Source organism: Melitaea cinxia, chromosome 21 (assembly GCF_905220565.1).
Source record: "Melitaea cinxia chromosome 21, ilMelCinx1.1, whole genome shotgun sequence".
In the NCBI taxonomy this organism is placed as follows: domain Eukaryota; kingdom Metazoa; phylum Arthropoda; class Insecta; order Lepidoptera; family Nymphalidae; genus Melitaea; species Melitaea cinxia.
The window spans coordinates 1,591,236-1,606,731 of NC_059414.1; the positions used below are offsets into that span (position 1 = coordinate 1,591,236).

At 31.9% G+C, this 15,496-nt stretch overlaps 1 protein-coding gene across 1 annotated transcript in view; it reads left to right on the forward strand.

The window, feature by feature from the left end:
• The window catches only part of LOC123664065 (glutamate-gated chloride channel), a 28,842-nt gene that overhangs the window by 1,504 nt on the left and 11,842 nt on the right, over window positions 1-15,496 (forward strand). The window contains exons 2-3 of the mRNA XM_045598684.1: window positions 7,443-7,517; window positions 14,995-15,107. Coding sequence (XP_045454640.1) covers window positions 7,450-7,517; window positions 14,995-15,107 — 181 coding nt within the window. The 5' untranslated portion in view covers window positions 7,443-7,449. The remainder of the gene's footprint in view (window positions 1-7,442; window positions 7,518-14,994; window positions 15,108-15,496) is intronic.

The following is a 15,496-nucleotide window of genomic DNA, read 5'->3' on the forward strand; positions in this document are numbered from 1 at the left end:
CATCCCCATGTCTCCAGATCGACTACTTTTTTTTTCTTCTAATTGCACTCATGATTTTTTATTTAAATAACCAGTTCATATTTTATATTATTGTGTTCGTAAAATCGGAAAACATTATTCATATTTTATAAATATGTAATTCGTATTAAAATATGATTTCCAAAAAACACGATTTACTAAAAATACCGAGCTAAGCTCGGTCACCCAGGTACTATTATTTGATAGATAACATTGAAATTTTCGGTCCATTATTTTGTTAGATAAGCCTTTTTTATTTAACATCGTAAATAAATCACGATTAATAGGAAAAAGTTTACAAATAATTGTGTTTGCTCGCAAACGAAAAAAAAACCGACTTCAATTACATCGAAGAGTAATACAACGTAGATCGACGAAAAAATAGTCAAGTAACTACGCGTTATCAAAGATTACTCAAAAAGTAGTTATCAGATCTCGATAAAATTTATATGTGGCCACATGATAAACATCAGCTTTCGATTAAATTAAAAATTATCAAAATCGATACACCCAGTAAAAAGTTATTGCGGATTTTCGAGAGTTTCCCTCGATTTCTCTGGGATTCCATCATCAGATCCTGGTTTTCTTATCATGGTACCAAACTAGGGATATCTCCTTTTCAACAAAAAAAGAATTATCAAAATCAGTACACCCAGTAGAAAGTTATGCGGTATAACGTAGGTCGACGAAAAAAGCGTCAAGTAAAAACGCATTATTAGATATAACTCGAAAAGTAGTTGTTAGATCTCAAATAAATTTAAATGGGACCAATTGACACACACCACCTTTCGATTAAAAAAAAATTGTCGAAATCGGTCCACCTGGTCAAAAGTTCTGATGTAACATACATAAAAAAAAATACAGTCGAATTGAGAACCTCCTCCTTTTTTGGAAGTCGGTTAAAAAAAATTTAAAAATAAAAATAAATTAATAACTACCTAAAAAAAGTAGAGTATTAAGATTATTATAGTAAGTATTATACTATATTAACTTTAAAAACTTAAATTACAACTTTAAAAAATAATGAATGCATAAAAATATTCGAGATACAAAAATGTCATCCTTTCTTCACAAATAAATTATTATCTAAATAAAAACAAAAAACATTTTTTAGGAACTATAATTGAACTAAAGAAAGAAACATAGAAATAGGTTATATAATAGAAATAATCACACCATTTTCAATTTCAACGTTTAATTGTTTCTAAATATGATATGGAAGTATCATGTCAAAAATAGTCGAAAAGCTTTAGCGGCGAGCGCCCGTCAAGATTAATATTTAATGTACAAAAAAAAAGTAATTATTTTTTTAATACTTTATCGTGGTACCAAACTAGGGATACCTCCTTTCCAACAAAAAAGAATTATCAAAATCGGTTCATAAACGACGGAGTTATCTCCGAATATATACGGTCGAATTGAGTAACCTCCTCCTTTTTTTGAAGTCGGTTAGTAAAAGAAGATATCGTTGTTATTTATCAATCTGTACGCGTTTAATTCTCATCCCATTTTCCAAAGATATTTTATTCAACTCGACACATCAACCAGAATAGGTACTATACCAATACTTATTAGTGGTTCTAATTTACTAATAAATTATGAAGCCTGATTTTTCTAATATAAATTAAAATAATAATAAAATTCGAACTAATATCTACTGAAATTATCGAGTTCAAACCAAAATAGAAACATAATCTTCAGATTTATAATATTAGTATAGATATTCATCTCCACTATTATAAAGATGATACATAATACATTATAAAGATGAATTGACACATAATTCACTACGCTCTTTTACTGCGGTGTACCAGACGTTTGTTTGATTTTTTACTATGGTTTCGTTCTTAAATCATTTTTAAAAAGTTTGGTAAAAAGTAGAATTATAATTCCAAGCACGATTTAGTCATATTTTTGGGTCACGACTGTCACAATCATGTAACAATGGTATTTACGTGATCGATCAACACCTCCATAATTGCTCATCAAACCCGCTACTGTCGGTGCTAAGGCAATTTCACGCACCACTTCACAAGAACAGCTGTTTACCACATTTCGTTAGTAGGTAGCATTAAAATAATTTTGAAAGTTACACCTACTGGCAATTTCTTAGAGGAGAGAGTTAAAAATAAAACTACTATTTTACCGCTATATATTTTAGCAAATATGCCTGTGTGAGTTAATTCATATCATCTTTTTACTGAGTCTGGTGGTGTATCTGTTTGGATAACTCTTGTCTCAATCGAATAATCCTGCTTGTCGTGTGGCACCCTTTCAATTGGATCGACATCTGACTACCAACGTTGTTTTACTGTAAATTGAAGCCGGTTGGTTTTCGTTTGCGAGCAAACACAATAATTAGTTATAATATAATATATATAATGTATCTTATAATATATTTTAAAGCTTTCTTTTATTACCTGACAATAAAGAAAACAAAAAGATAATTATTGATTTTGGTGCAGTCATTCGGATGTTATGAAACTAGCTGACCCAGCAAACGTTTGTTATGTCATATATACTATTAACCCCCTTAATCCCCCCTGTAACTTGGGGGGCTTTAAACATAAAACCTATAGTCCTAATCAAACTGTGACATGCCAATTTCAGTGAACTGAAAATAATTTGAATTATTTCACATAAAGTAATATAAAGTAGATATTGAAGCCAAAAATGTAACTTCTTCAAGCCTTTTGTTAGTGACACGAATCATACCGAAATTTCAGAATAGATTTAAATGTTACGGGGTATCATCGGTTATGGAAAAAAATCTCTATTGGGATGATTCGTTTTAATACCGCAAGATACGAGTATAACGTATCCCTGCGTATGTTTGGTACTGAAATGAAGTTTCTACGAGGATAAAGGACAAAATTTAAAATGTGTACTTACTAGTAGGTTTAATTCCTTAAAGCGTAGTTCGATGCAATTTTTTTTGTGAAAAAGTAGATCTTATGACTATCATCCTTATCAACACAATATTTTGAGAAATTTGGTTTGTAATTTCAGAAATAATACTTTTTTTTAAATACAATTAGGTCGGCAAAAAAAGCCCTTAAACGCCTGCAACACCAGAAGTACCTATCGCAAGCGCGTTGCTGACCCCCCAGGAGCTCTGATCTCCTTACTTACCACAGGAACACAGAACTGCTTGAAAGCAGTACTATTTAGCTGTGATCTTCTGTAGGGTCGATGTACTTCCTCAGTCGGTCTGCTCCAGATTATGAGCAGGGTATTTCCTGCTGTGCCCCAACTCAACATACATAATTATCCTTAGTACACTTACAAAGCAACTTGAAATCTGATATGTACAAAAATTTATGAAAATACGGCTCATTTTAAGCTGGAGTACTTATGTATATTGTAGGCTTAATGAATAAGCTGGCAAATGCGAAAGTAGCTGCGGTTGCAGCCAATATATGATAAAATTATATACTAACCAGTATTACATACATAAATATTAATTTTATTTATATAACGGAGTACGTACGAGCTACACAAAATTCAATTTCCTATAGTGCTGTAGTTGCATTAGCTTTCGATTATCGACAATCGATATCGGCGCTAACTTCGTCAGTGTCGTGCGCCGCGTCCCCGCACTAATTTGTTTACATCCGCCCTTTACAAAATGGCGGTCGGAGCTGGCAGAATATTCGTTTAACTTATTTAAATACAAGGAGCGCCGGTAAATATATTATAGACGCGAAGGCTATTAAGTGACAGTTCCATGAGTCTATAGTTTCGTTTATTTCTAAGACAGATTGAATATTTGATTTAAATATTAGTTACAGCGTATTCATTTTACAGTAGTATCTTAATAGCAATATTTAGAAGTCCTGATTCCATTTGATTGACTAATTCGTTGTCGCCGAACATAAACAAACTTAACACATGAATTTTGGTTGAAATGTTACTTAATTGAATAGGCTCCCACTAAGGAAAGATTTTTAAAAATTCTACCTCTAAGGGAGTGAAAATGTGTAAAAGATTCCATAATTTTTTACGCAAGCCATACGAAACTTTTTGGTCTACTGATCGAAAACGAGCAAATATCTGTTTCACCATTAGTGTTACAATTAAAACTTTTTCTAATATTGTTATATAAAATAAACGCCATTTACAATGAGAGTTAATGATATAGCCATTTTAATACTTAGTAATGACTATTAAGTTGGCATGATTAATCGTTCAAGTTGAACAAAAACTAGACATTGATGCAAATACAATCCCGCAACAAAACCCGCGTTATCAATACTAATTACTACTTCAACATCCAATGTACACTTATATTATCCAGCATACGTATAGGTTACGATCAACTCTTAAGTGTGTTCGTATGTGTGTATGTATTAAATCAGATTATTTTTACATAACTACACTATAGACAAATTTCGTTTCCCTTCGTTTCATTTCTGTTTTTCTTGGTGTACCACAGGGCTTTTATATTACTCCTTCGTTTTTCAGTATATTTATAACTGATATTTGCAAAATATTTTACTACTAACAACTGCGTTTTTAAGCAGTAATACCATATAGTTTTTGTTCACCAAAATTTTACATGAATTATATATTTAGCTATTTCCTATTGTAATGTGAAAAATTGCATATTACCCAAAAACTTTTAAATAAAATATTACACAAAAAATAGAATAAAAAGGTACGGTATTGAAATATTGAGAGCAAATGAAAAGCATATTTGGGTTGATGTCTTTAACATTAATTAAATAATACATATTAGCAAAGTAATGGATAATGAATTCAATTAAATACATGTTATAATGCATATAGTTTTGTGAACATCCCCAGGAGAAATTAAAATGTATTTTAAGCGTATGTACATAAGTTTTTATGTATCTTTTGCACGCTTTGCAGCTGACAGGTAATAATTAATAATACGAATTATCGTCAGGAGGTTAATTCGGCTGATAAATTGCTACTCGTTTGTTATTGAATCGCACATGTATCGCGCATTTTGACAGCTGTTGTCTAATAATTGCTAGCGATTCGTCTGCAGTTTACATTTTATGATTGATCGTAAATTCTAATTCCGTGAAGTCAATCGCATCTAAACGTCATATGAATTGTTATTGGACTTAATTTAGATGTGGATCATTAAAGCGCTTAAAATTAATGATTCAATTTAATAAATTTTTATATATTTTTTTACTGTTTTAAGATTAATTAGTCATCAATTTTTTTGTAAAGTATTAAATTATAACGAGTCATGACGTCAAAGCGAGAGCGTTTGACTTGTTTTTTTATATAGGAATTATTTTGTGATATATATCTGTGATATTTACTGACCTGTCTGAAATACTTACTTACACTGATCTATTCGGATACGGTTTTTTGTACGGTTTATTTCTAAGCTTAAGACGAATCTAAGTGACGATGAATAATTTTTTTCTTTACGCCAACAGACTATAATTGATAATAGTTATTTATCAAGTTTTGCATTGTAAAGCCGTACTTTATTTTTGCATTCATATTTCACACGTAACTCAATTTAGTACGCCGGTTTAATAACTCCTTTGTAACAGTTCTTTTAAAAGTCCTTTGTTGAAATTCAGTTTTAATTGTTCTCATTCAAATTACGAGAGCCTTTTTACGGCATATACGTTTGATAAAGTCGCTTGCTTTGAGTCATACAAAGGATTAATTAATAACATGTAATAAAGCTTTTAAAAAATAGGTCATATTTGTTCATTTTGTTGAGGTAAATTACTAAATTTTATAAAACATTGTAAGGTAGGTACTCCTCCGAAACGGTTGGACCGATTTTTATGAAATTTTTTGTGCATATCGGGGAGGTCTGAGAATCAGCTAACATCTATTTTTCATACTAGGGGACAAAATAATATATAACCCTTAATTTTCACCGTGCGTTAGCGGCGTAGCGTTTAGGGGCAAAACAATGTATGCCGGGTCAGCTAGCAGCTATATAAAAATTGGGTTCACCAGGAATAGTAAATAAACAAAAAAAAATTGAGTGTCATAATGATTTATTAAATAAAATTTTTATAGCGCAATATAAAATTGTAAAAATTAAACACATTACAAAATATGGAATTTTCATCGTTACAAATAAAGTTGCATGTTACTTTGTTGTGATAGGGAATCATAAAAATCATTTGTATGCGCACGACACGCACGCGACGGACACTCGATCTACTTTATATTTGTATATTGTTTTTTGTTCTTGTTATTTTTTTAATACAACTGGGGACGGCTCACCTGATGGTAAGTGTTTACTGTAGTTTATAGACGCCTGCAATACCAGAAGCGGGTGCGTTGCCGACCCTAACCTCCCATGAGTTCTGACCACCTTACCAAAGGAACACATTAATATACGCAGTGTTTGGCTGTGGTCTTCTATAAGCTCGTGGTACTTCCCCAGTTCTTCACTAGATTTCAGGCAGGATATATCCTGCTATTTCGTACCTCAGTTAAATAATAACTTTTAAAAATGAAAAATTTTGTAAAAAATTCCCTCAATACCCCCCCCCCCCACCGGAACTTTGGTCCCCTCACTTACTTATTCACACACAGGAACACAATACTGCTTGAAAGCAGTATTATTTAGCTGTGATCTTCTGTATGGTCAAGGTACTTCCCCAGTCGGGCTGCTCCAGATTTTGAGTAGTATATTCCTGTATCTGCATATCTTGCTGTGCTGTACCTCAGTTAACTACCACTGTTTTGTGCTTGCTCCTAAATGAAAAAAAACCGACTTTAATTCGATATGGACAAGTATTATAATATAGGTAGTCCAAAAATAGCCAATTACGTACATATTATTAGGAATTACTCCAAAAATACTATTTCATGTGATTTTGTTCAAATTTAAAATATTTCGATTGCTGTGGGGCTATGGAATTAAAAAATATACCCACGCTATCTCTTCTCGTGGCTGTCGTAAGAGGCGACTAAGGGATAACACAGTTCCACTACCATCTTGGAACTTATAATAAAGCCGACCGATGGCAGGATAGCTATCCAACTGCTGGCTTTAAAATACACAGGCCAAAGACGGGCAGCAGTGTTTTCGTTGCGATAAAGCCAGCCCTGCGGTCACCAACCCGTCAGCCCAGCGTGGTGACTATGGGCAACACACATAAGTTCACGCTATTTTTAGCGCGAACTTGTGGAGGTCTATGTCCAACAGTGGACTGCAATAGACTGAAGTGATGATGATGCTGATGATTTCGATTAAAAAAGGATAATCACAATTGCTATACCCAGTAAAAGTTTACGAGATAACGTAAGTCTAAAAATCATTCAGTCGATTTGAGAACTATACTCTAGTTTGAAGTCGGTTAAAAATACAAAAACTCAAAATTATGTACTATCATATTATAGAATTGGGTATAAAGATAATGTAACCGCCATGTTTTTTTTCTTTTCTAAATTGTTTTATTTTTCAGACGGAGGATGGACGTCACTCGGCCATCATGCGCCCTCCTTGTTCTACTAGTACTATACATTTTAAACCTCGCAACGTAAGTAAAACCTTTTTATATTTATTTATTGAATATGTTACAGGTATACACATGATTTTTGTATAAACTTAAGTTTATAAAAAAACTTTACTGTGTGTAATAACAAGAATAAGGCGAGAGATAGGCTCTTTTACTTGATAGACGAGGTTATTGTCCAGCTATGGGATGCTTATGATATTTATTTATATTACTCTTGTGGCAAACTTTGTGTCGACTTTGTTGTCAGGAATATATATATATATATATATATATATATTTAGCTATTCAAAGGGGGAACGCTGCCAGTATCTTCGGAACCTTGCCTAAAGGGACTGCTTTTAATAATATTTTTTAGTTATTATATTATGTGTATATATATACTTAAGGTTTTTTTTTTTTTTTTTTTTTTTAGTTTAATGTAATTTATCTGTTAAATATAGCTTAACTATTTATTTTTATAATTTATAATATTATATTTATTAGAATTGTAAGTGACATTTGTGATATCTGAATAAAGTAAATTTATTATTTGTCATACGATTAAAAAAAAATAAAAATATATATATATATATCTATTTTTTTTATTTTCCTGACAATAACGAACACAAATTAAAAGATTATGTATTGTAGGAGTCCTTCGGAAGTTATGCTCGTAAATACATTTCGGCAATCCATTTTTATAGATAGATTTATATTACCTGTACCTGTACGCCACGTTAGCGCAACGGTCACAGCCATGGATTGTACCTGTTGCTTTGGCGGTTGCGGGTTCGATCCCCGCACATGACAAACATTTGTATTGGCCATACAGGTGTTTGCCGTGGTCTGGATGTTTGTGCAGTCCTTGTGGGTCTCCCCACCGTGCCTCGGAGAGCACATTAAGCCGTTGGTCCCGGTTGTTATCATGTACACCTGATAGCGATCGTTACTCATAGTAGGGAATATATCCACCAACCCGCATTAGAGCAGCGTGGTGGATTAAGCTCTGATCCTTCTCCTACATGGGGAAAGAGGCCTATGCCCAGTAGTGGGGTATTACAGGCTGAAGCAGGATTAATAAAGTCTTTCGTGGATCTTCTGTATAAGGAAATAAGAGAGATAACGCTAGTGCGCGATCTGCGCATGCCTGCAGTTTCGGACTTACTCTTTCGCTTGGGCACTCGGCACAGCACAACGGAGGCAGATAATTTTTCAGGCTAATTGCATTTTTACCTTGTTTATTCCTTACTAGCTGTTTCCCGCCCGCTTCGCGTGGCGTAAGTTCGTGGCTTCGCTCCGCGCGGAATTGTTGTTCTTTTATTGTTTATATTAATAATGGAAAACTATCACATGTCCGCAAATAATTAATTGAAAATTCGAACTAAAAAATAAAAAAAGTTAATTATAGTTTAAAAACACTAAAAAAGCAAGCTTTTATAGCTAATCGAAGTAAAGAATAGAAAATAATTTTTAATTACAAAGAGTTTATATTACAGTAGTAGAAGATCGAACAATCAATCATAATTAATTACTTCAAAATAAAATTTAAGTTATGCAGAGAATAATTCAATTCAGAGTAAAAAGTGTGTCGTGGTTGATACAATTATTCCACTTGCAACTATCTATGTGCGGAGAGTTATAAAAACAGTAAAAAGTTATGAAAATATAGTAAAATGTACCCCATGTACGATTAGCTATAAAAGCGTGTTTTTTTTTGTTTTTTATAAAATATAATTTATTTTTTATTTTTAAAAATAATACTGGTATAATATTTTTAAAATGTAAGTGTCATATTTATAGTTTTAAATTTAGTCTACAGAAACTTTTATTAGTTTTATTAAAAGATTTCTTTGAAATATATATTTTTGCGTGTTATTTTTGGAAGAGATGGTAAGATTAAGTGTTAAGATTGACATAACAACACACGAATGGTGTAAATTATAGTTTTTAATATACAATATTAGTTTATTTATCTACCATCGAGTAGACGGGAAATATTCAACGAAATAAATCTATGTTCACCCGTCATGCTTCTGTGTTTAAGATTACGCATTATGACGTCTCTAACATGTTTCATTTGACACCCACGCGTTTTGCGTTCGTTTGATTATTTTATTTTGTTAATTGGGTGTCTCCGTTTTTTGGCATGTAATGGATCAACCGTGTGGTTTCAGATATTTTTGAATTATATGCCGGTGTAAAGTATTTGGGAACAAGAAATTTCATAATAATACTAGCTGACTCGGCAAACGTTGTCTTGCCCGCTAAACGCTATTTAAAAATAGGAGTTTGTGGTAGAAGGGTGAAAATTTAGGGTTGTATGTATGTTTCAACGCCAAATCATAATAAAATAAAGAATAAATAATTCATCTAAAAATTAAAAAAAAATTGCAGTAGACTACCCTCAGCATTTAGGGGGATGAAAAATAGATGTTGTTCAATTCTCAGACCTACCGAATATGCACACAAAATTTCATGAGAATCGGTCAAGCTGTTTCGGAGGAGTTTAACTACAAACACCGCGACACGAGAATTTTATATATTAGATTAATTAAGACTAGGGTACCTAAAGATTGTATTGTATTAGTATAGATTTGGTAACAGAATGTATCTTACAATGTATAAGCCTCGCAAAATGTAACTCAATACTCGTAACCATCTAACATCTCAAACATACCAGCCTCCAGTAGGCCGAAATTCTGTGATAGGAAATAAGGAAACACTCTCAAACAGACTCGACAGGAAGTGCAGTATCCACTTTCTGTACCAACTGCGCTACTATTCTCATGATTTGTGAGCTCGTAAAGTATAATAAATTGCAATTGTAGATCAACTCAGACGCTTGGCGGGGCTATAGCAAGGTGAGGTTTAAATAATGTAATGCCTAGGACGCCTACGTTGTGCTCCATTTTTATGGCGGCACTGAAACGCTAAATTAGGGGTGTCTCGATTCTGGAATTATCATTCTTAATTTTTTTTTACGCTCGTCTTTCCCTAAGGTAAGCAAGCCAATGCTTGTTTTATAGGTAATAGCCATTCACATATTAATAAATATACATATTATACACTAACTCGGAATGGGAGTCTAACCCACAACCACGGAGCAGAAAGCAGGGTCACTACAAACTGCGCCAACGGACTTGTCATCTGTCAACATAATTTTTCGGACGTTTCTACTGTGGATTGGAACCAACTTACACCCTTTTAAACCAAGTCTAATTTAATGGAAATCCCTTAAAACTAATCAACTCGGTTAAGTTTGTCCCTATTTTCAATAAATTGGCTATTAAAAATTAATTTACTTTCTAATATTTTCATCGTAAAATCAAGGGAAAGCAGGCTTGATTAGTTTTGAAAATCATCTCGTCGTTGACGTTTTTCAATTTTATAACAAAGCAGACCCTTTAAAGGACACTTAGCTTACACCCCCGAAAAGGACGGTCTTAGTGTATTGAGGGGGTAAATGTAGGTCGCTCCATCCCTTCATTCTCACTTCAGGAGCGTGGAATATTGAAAATTAATCAATTTAATTTTAATAAAGATATTCGATTTTCTTTTGTTTTCTTTGGAGGTTTCTTGTCGAATTTAGTTTTCTATTTACTGGTAAAATTAATTATTTATAAAAAATATATATTGAACTGTTAAAATCGTTTGTTGCCTGTAAAAAAAAGTGTTTAAAGATATTTATTTATTTCCTAGCTGTGCCCGCGACTTCGTCCGCGTGGATTTTAATAAAAGAGAATTTAAAAAAACTAAAATAAAAGTAGCCTAAGTTACTCCTTATTACATCACCTATCTGCCAGTGAAAGTTCCGTGAAAAGTCAGTCCAGCCGTTTCAGAAATTGGCCGGAACAAACAGACATGTCTAGTATAGGCCGATAAAAATTCTAAAAAATGTTATTTTGGTATATTTACCATGTATACATCCATATGCATTTAGTAAAAAGCGGTTATTTTAATATTACAAACAGACACTCTAATTTTATTTATTTGTAGAGACATATCCGGAAGCGTAATTGACATGAAATAAATTGATGATCGTTATTTAGCGTCAAAATTATGGGCGCACTGAGGAGAGTTCATTCGGATGGGTGTGTGTGTGTGTGTGTGTGTGTGTGTGTGTGTGTGTGTGTGTGTGTGTGGGAGTGATACCTACTATTAGTATTTTTTTGTCAATACATCATTTAAAGAAATGTGTTTGATAGCTATAGATTTATATTTTGTTCTAAAAATACGGGTATACATTTAAACATGCTTTCTACCTTCCTTTTATACTTGACTCAAATCGAGAGATAAATTCATCTATTTTTGTTACTTTGTCGAAGGTTCATTTAATCAAAGATATCTTAAAAATATGTCGTAGACACAGCCCTAGGACATTCTTTATAACAATTTGTCCGTCGACATTTTACATTGTGTCGAGTTAACCAAATATTAGAATTTATTACACTACGCTCGTAACAAGATAACTGTCTTTCTTGAAAGATTTAAGCTTGAGCCGGACAACGCTGAAATTAAACATAGAGGCGAGAATTTGAACTATTCACGTGTTACATAACTCCCTTTTAACAAAACAGTTTATAAATATAACAGTCAGGGAGTGTCTGTGAGTGAGTGTGAATCTTCGAAAATTGTGTACATTATTTAAATTTCGAAATTAAGGGTTTTATTAGTTTTTAAACTTTCATACGAGTACGAGCCACTGACAGCGAAACGCCAATAATGCCGAAATATACGGAAGTCTTAATATTAGATCAACAACAAACATGATACCTATTAAATCATACGTTTTATCTTTGTAGAAGTAACTTTGAGGCAAATTGGCACTAATAACGAGACTGTATGAACTTTAGCTTTAATTTTTATTTTTTTTATTACCTATGTTTAAGTCTGTTCCTATTATACTTTACAACTTTCCCGAAAAAAAAAAGTTAAATCGAAATGTTTAAAAAGATAACACATGTCAATTAATTTGTCAAGAACAAACATTTGAAAATTTGTGTGGTAGGTATTTGTGTGGTAGGTATTAATAATTCTGAAATCTTTAATTTGATAAACATAGCAAGATTCCAAGTTCAACATGTTAGTGTCAGCGTATCAGACAAATGAAAATTTATGAATTTTATTTTATCTGTTCTAATTTAACACTGTTGGAAGACATTAATCTGAATAAATTAATGAACATCATTTTTGGTGAAACTTTTTATGCTATCTCTGCATTATCGAAAGTCTACAAACTAAAATAAATAAATTAATCTGACGTAACCCACAGTATAAGTATTGATTTGCGTAGTCGCCGACAAATATTTTTTCTGTCATAATTATTTATTATTGTCAATGATTATCGTAATAGAGTTTAAAAATAAATAATATATTAACAAACAGTGAACAACTACGATAGTTAAGATAGAAATTTAATATATTTATTTTAAGCGTTGAAGTATTTTTCAAAGTATAATATGACAAAATATATCAATATTTTATCTAGTCGAGTACGAAATGTTGCAAAATTTAAAAACATCTTGCGATTATTACTGTTTTATTTGCCAAACGTGTGCCAAGCTTCAGTAGTTTCAATTTAATGATTAAAAGTGTTGATTGGCGGGCTATTAAAAAGTACTTAAAGTCGCGTTTAAAATACTGACAGATGTCAAATTATAAAGAAAGCAACACATTTATCCATAAAATACTAACTCAACTAATTCGGCTAATTTATTTTTGTATGTTCTTTAAGGCCCACCGAAGGTTTAATACTAAAAAAAAAATTAAAAAATTTTAATTGTTTTTAGTCTGTCTGGGCAGCTAGTGTATCATAAAATGAAAAATAATTGCGTCGCATTTTTTTATTTGGTAACACTCAAACAATAAAAATCTGACTTCAATTTACATCGACAAGTAATAAAATAAGAACATAAACGTAGCTAAAGTCATTAGAATACGCATTATTAGGTATAACTCAAAAACTACCACTCAGATCTCACTTTAATTTTAATGTAACGAAGAAAGAATCCTCAAATCTGGGTGTACCAGTAAAATGCTACGAGGTTACAACATATAAAAAACGTAATTTATTTTTAAGAGATATAGAAAAATATAGCTGGTAGTTATCATCTGGTTGGGCTAGAAACGCAATGTCTTAGACGTAAACGACTTCTCTTAAAACACTATCTTCGCATTTTACATAACAAAGTAGATAGTCAAGTGTTATTGGAGCTTAAATATTCTAGTTTCTTCCCGTATTCCCCAAAATAATCTCGGCATTGTCGCACCGCGGCGTCGTCGTCCGCGCTTACTGCCAAGCTACCCGCAGCCAGCGCACGCGCTACGCGGCACACGCCCCAACAATACGCGCTCTACATTTGATCACCGATTTGCTCACTCATTGTGAGGTCTTAGACTTATTTGCCGATAAAATCTATGTTTTCTATAAAAATAGCTATAAATATCTTTGTACGTTATAAATTTATTTTATTGTATAATTTAAACCTGACATTAAGAATATTTTATTTATCTAATTTTGACGTTTTTTTTTTTTTTTGTTTTGACACTAATGTATTTTTTTAAACAGGATTCTGAATTTTAACTAGATTTTGTATTTTGACATTGTTGTAGATATATTGTAATCTCTGCATATGAACTTCTTTACCAAGTTATTGATATTTATTTCTTTTAATATTATCCACTGAGTATATTTTTATTGACATTGTAAATTTTAATTATTGTATTTTGATAAGATTGTATATTCTAATTCTACATTTATCATTATTTTCTTCATTTGCCATACCTGTTTTATTGCGTTCTTTTTTTCATTTTGATTGACTTACTTGTGTCTGGAGCAATGCTCTGTAAACTTGTATGTATTAAATAAATAAATAAATCAATCAATCTACGACAGTGTTATTACTTATCAGATTATTTATAATCTAAAAAATAATATTTAATAATTAATTTAACACTACATACATTAACCAGAGAGACTGCATGTCGGTGAATAAATCTGTAATTGTTATTTAATATAGATATTAAGGTCCCGTGTGAAATAAAAGATTAATGATTGTTTAACTTGTGCCAACAGTAAGAAAAATCAACAGTCAAGCGCCAGTTCTGTTAACAGTTGTTTAATTATAATTTAATGGCTTACTGACGAAACAACGTGAGATTTTTTTTTCGTTGTATATATAAATAGCCGCCAAGCTGAAGCCAAAGTCGTCAGTAGGCTGAAATGTTTACATTTTTAACGAGCTACTTATGTACACTTTGACAACCAACTATGATGCTTTTTTATAACGCTTTTTATTTTTATGGTGTCTATAAATGTTTCTATACTTATGGTTTTTAAAGTGGGGATGATAATATAACGGCACTACATGGAATAGTTATGTTTATCAAAGGCGATAGAAATTTTATTTGATTATTTTTAACAATTTTTTAAAAAAATGATAAATAAATTTTATTTACTATGTAAAGAAAAACATATGTTGTTAATGCAAATGTTTTAACTTTAAGTATGTTTGTGCAGATGTATGAATGCGAAGATAAACTTCAGGGAGAAAGAGAAGCAAATCCTGGATCAGATTCTTGGTCCAGGACGCTACGATGCCCGTATTCGACCTTCCGGGATCAATGGAACTGGTGAGTGAATCATTTCATAAAACTTTCAAGTTTCATTTAAGAAACACGTGTAAAATACATATAAATACATTCGCAACTTGCAAAATGGTTTATTCGGCATCACGCTGCTTCGCACTTCACGGAAAATATTATAGTTTATAGAGGCAGCTACATTAATAAATCAATGTGAAAGAAAGTTGACAAACACATTCAATCTACCATTTGTTAGAATTAATAAAATAACATCATCATCAATATATACAAAAAGTAAGCAGTGACCTAAAATTGCTCCTTGTAGAACTCCAACTGTATCAATAGGTTTATATTAATATATTTTTTGTTCGTGACTTGAAATTTTGTTTTAATTTATTTTGCAACTGTTATGATATGGATCTTTGAACGATAACTAG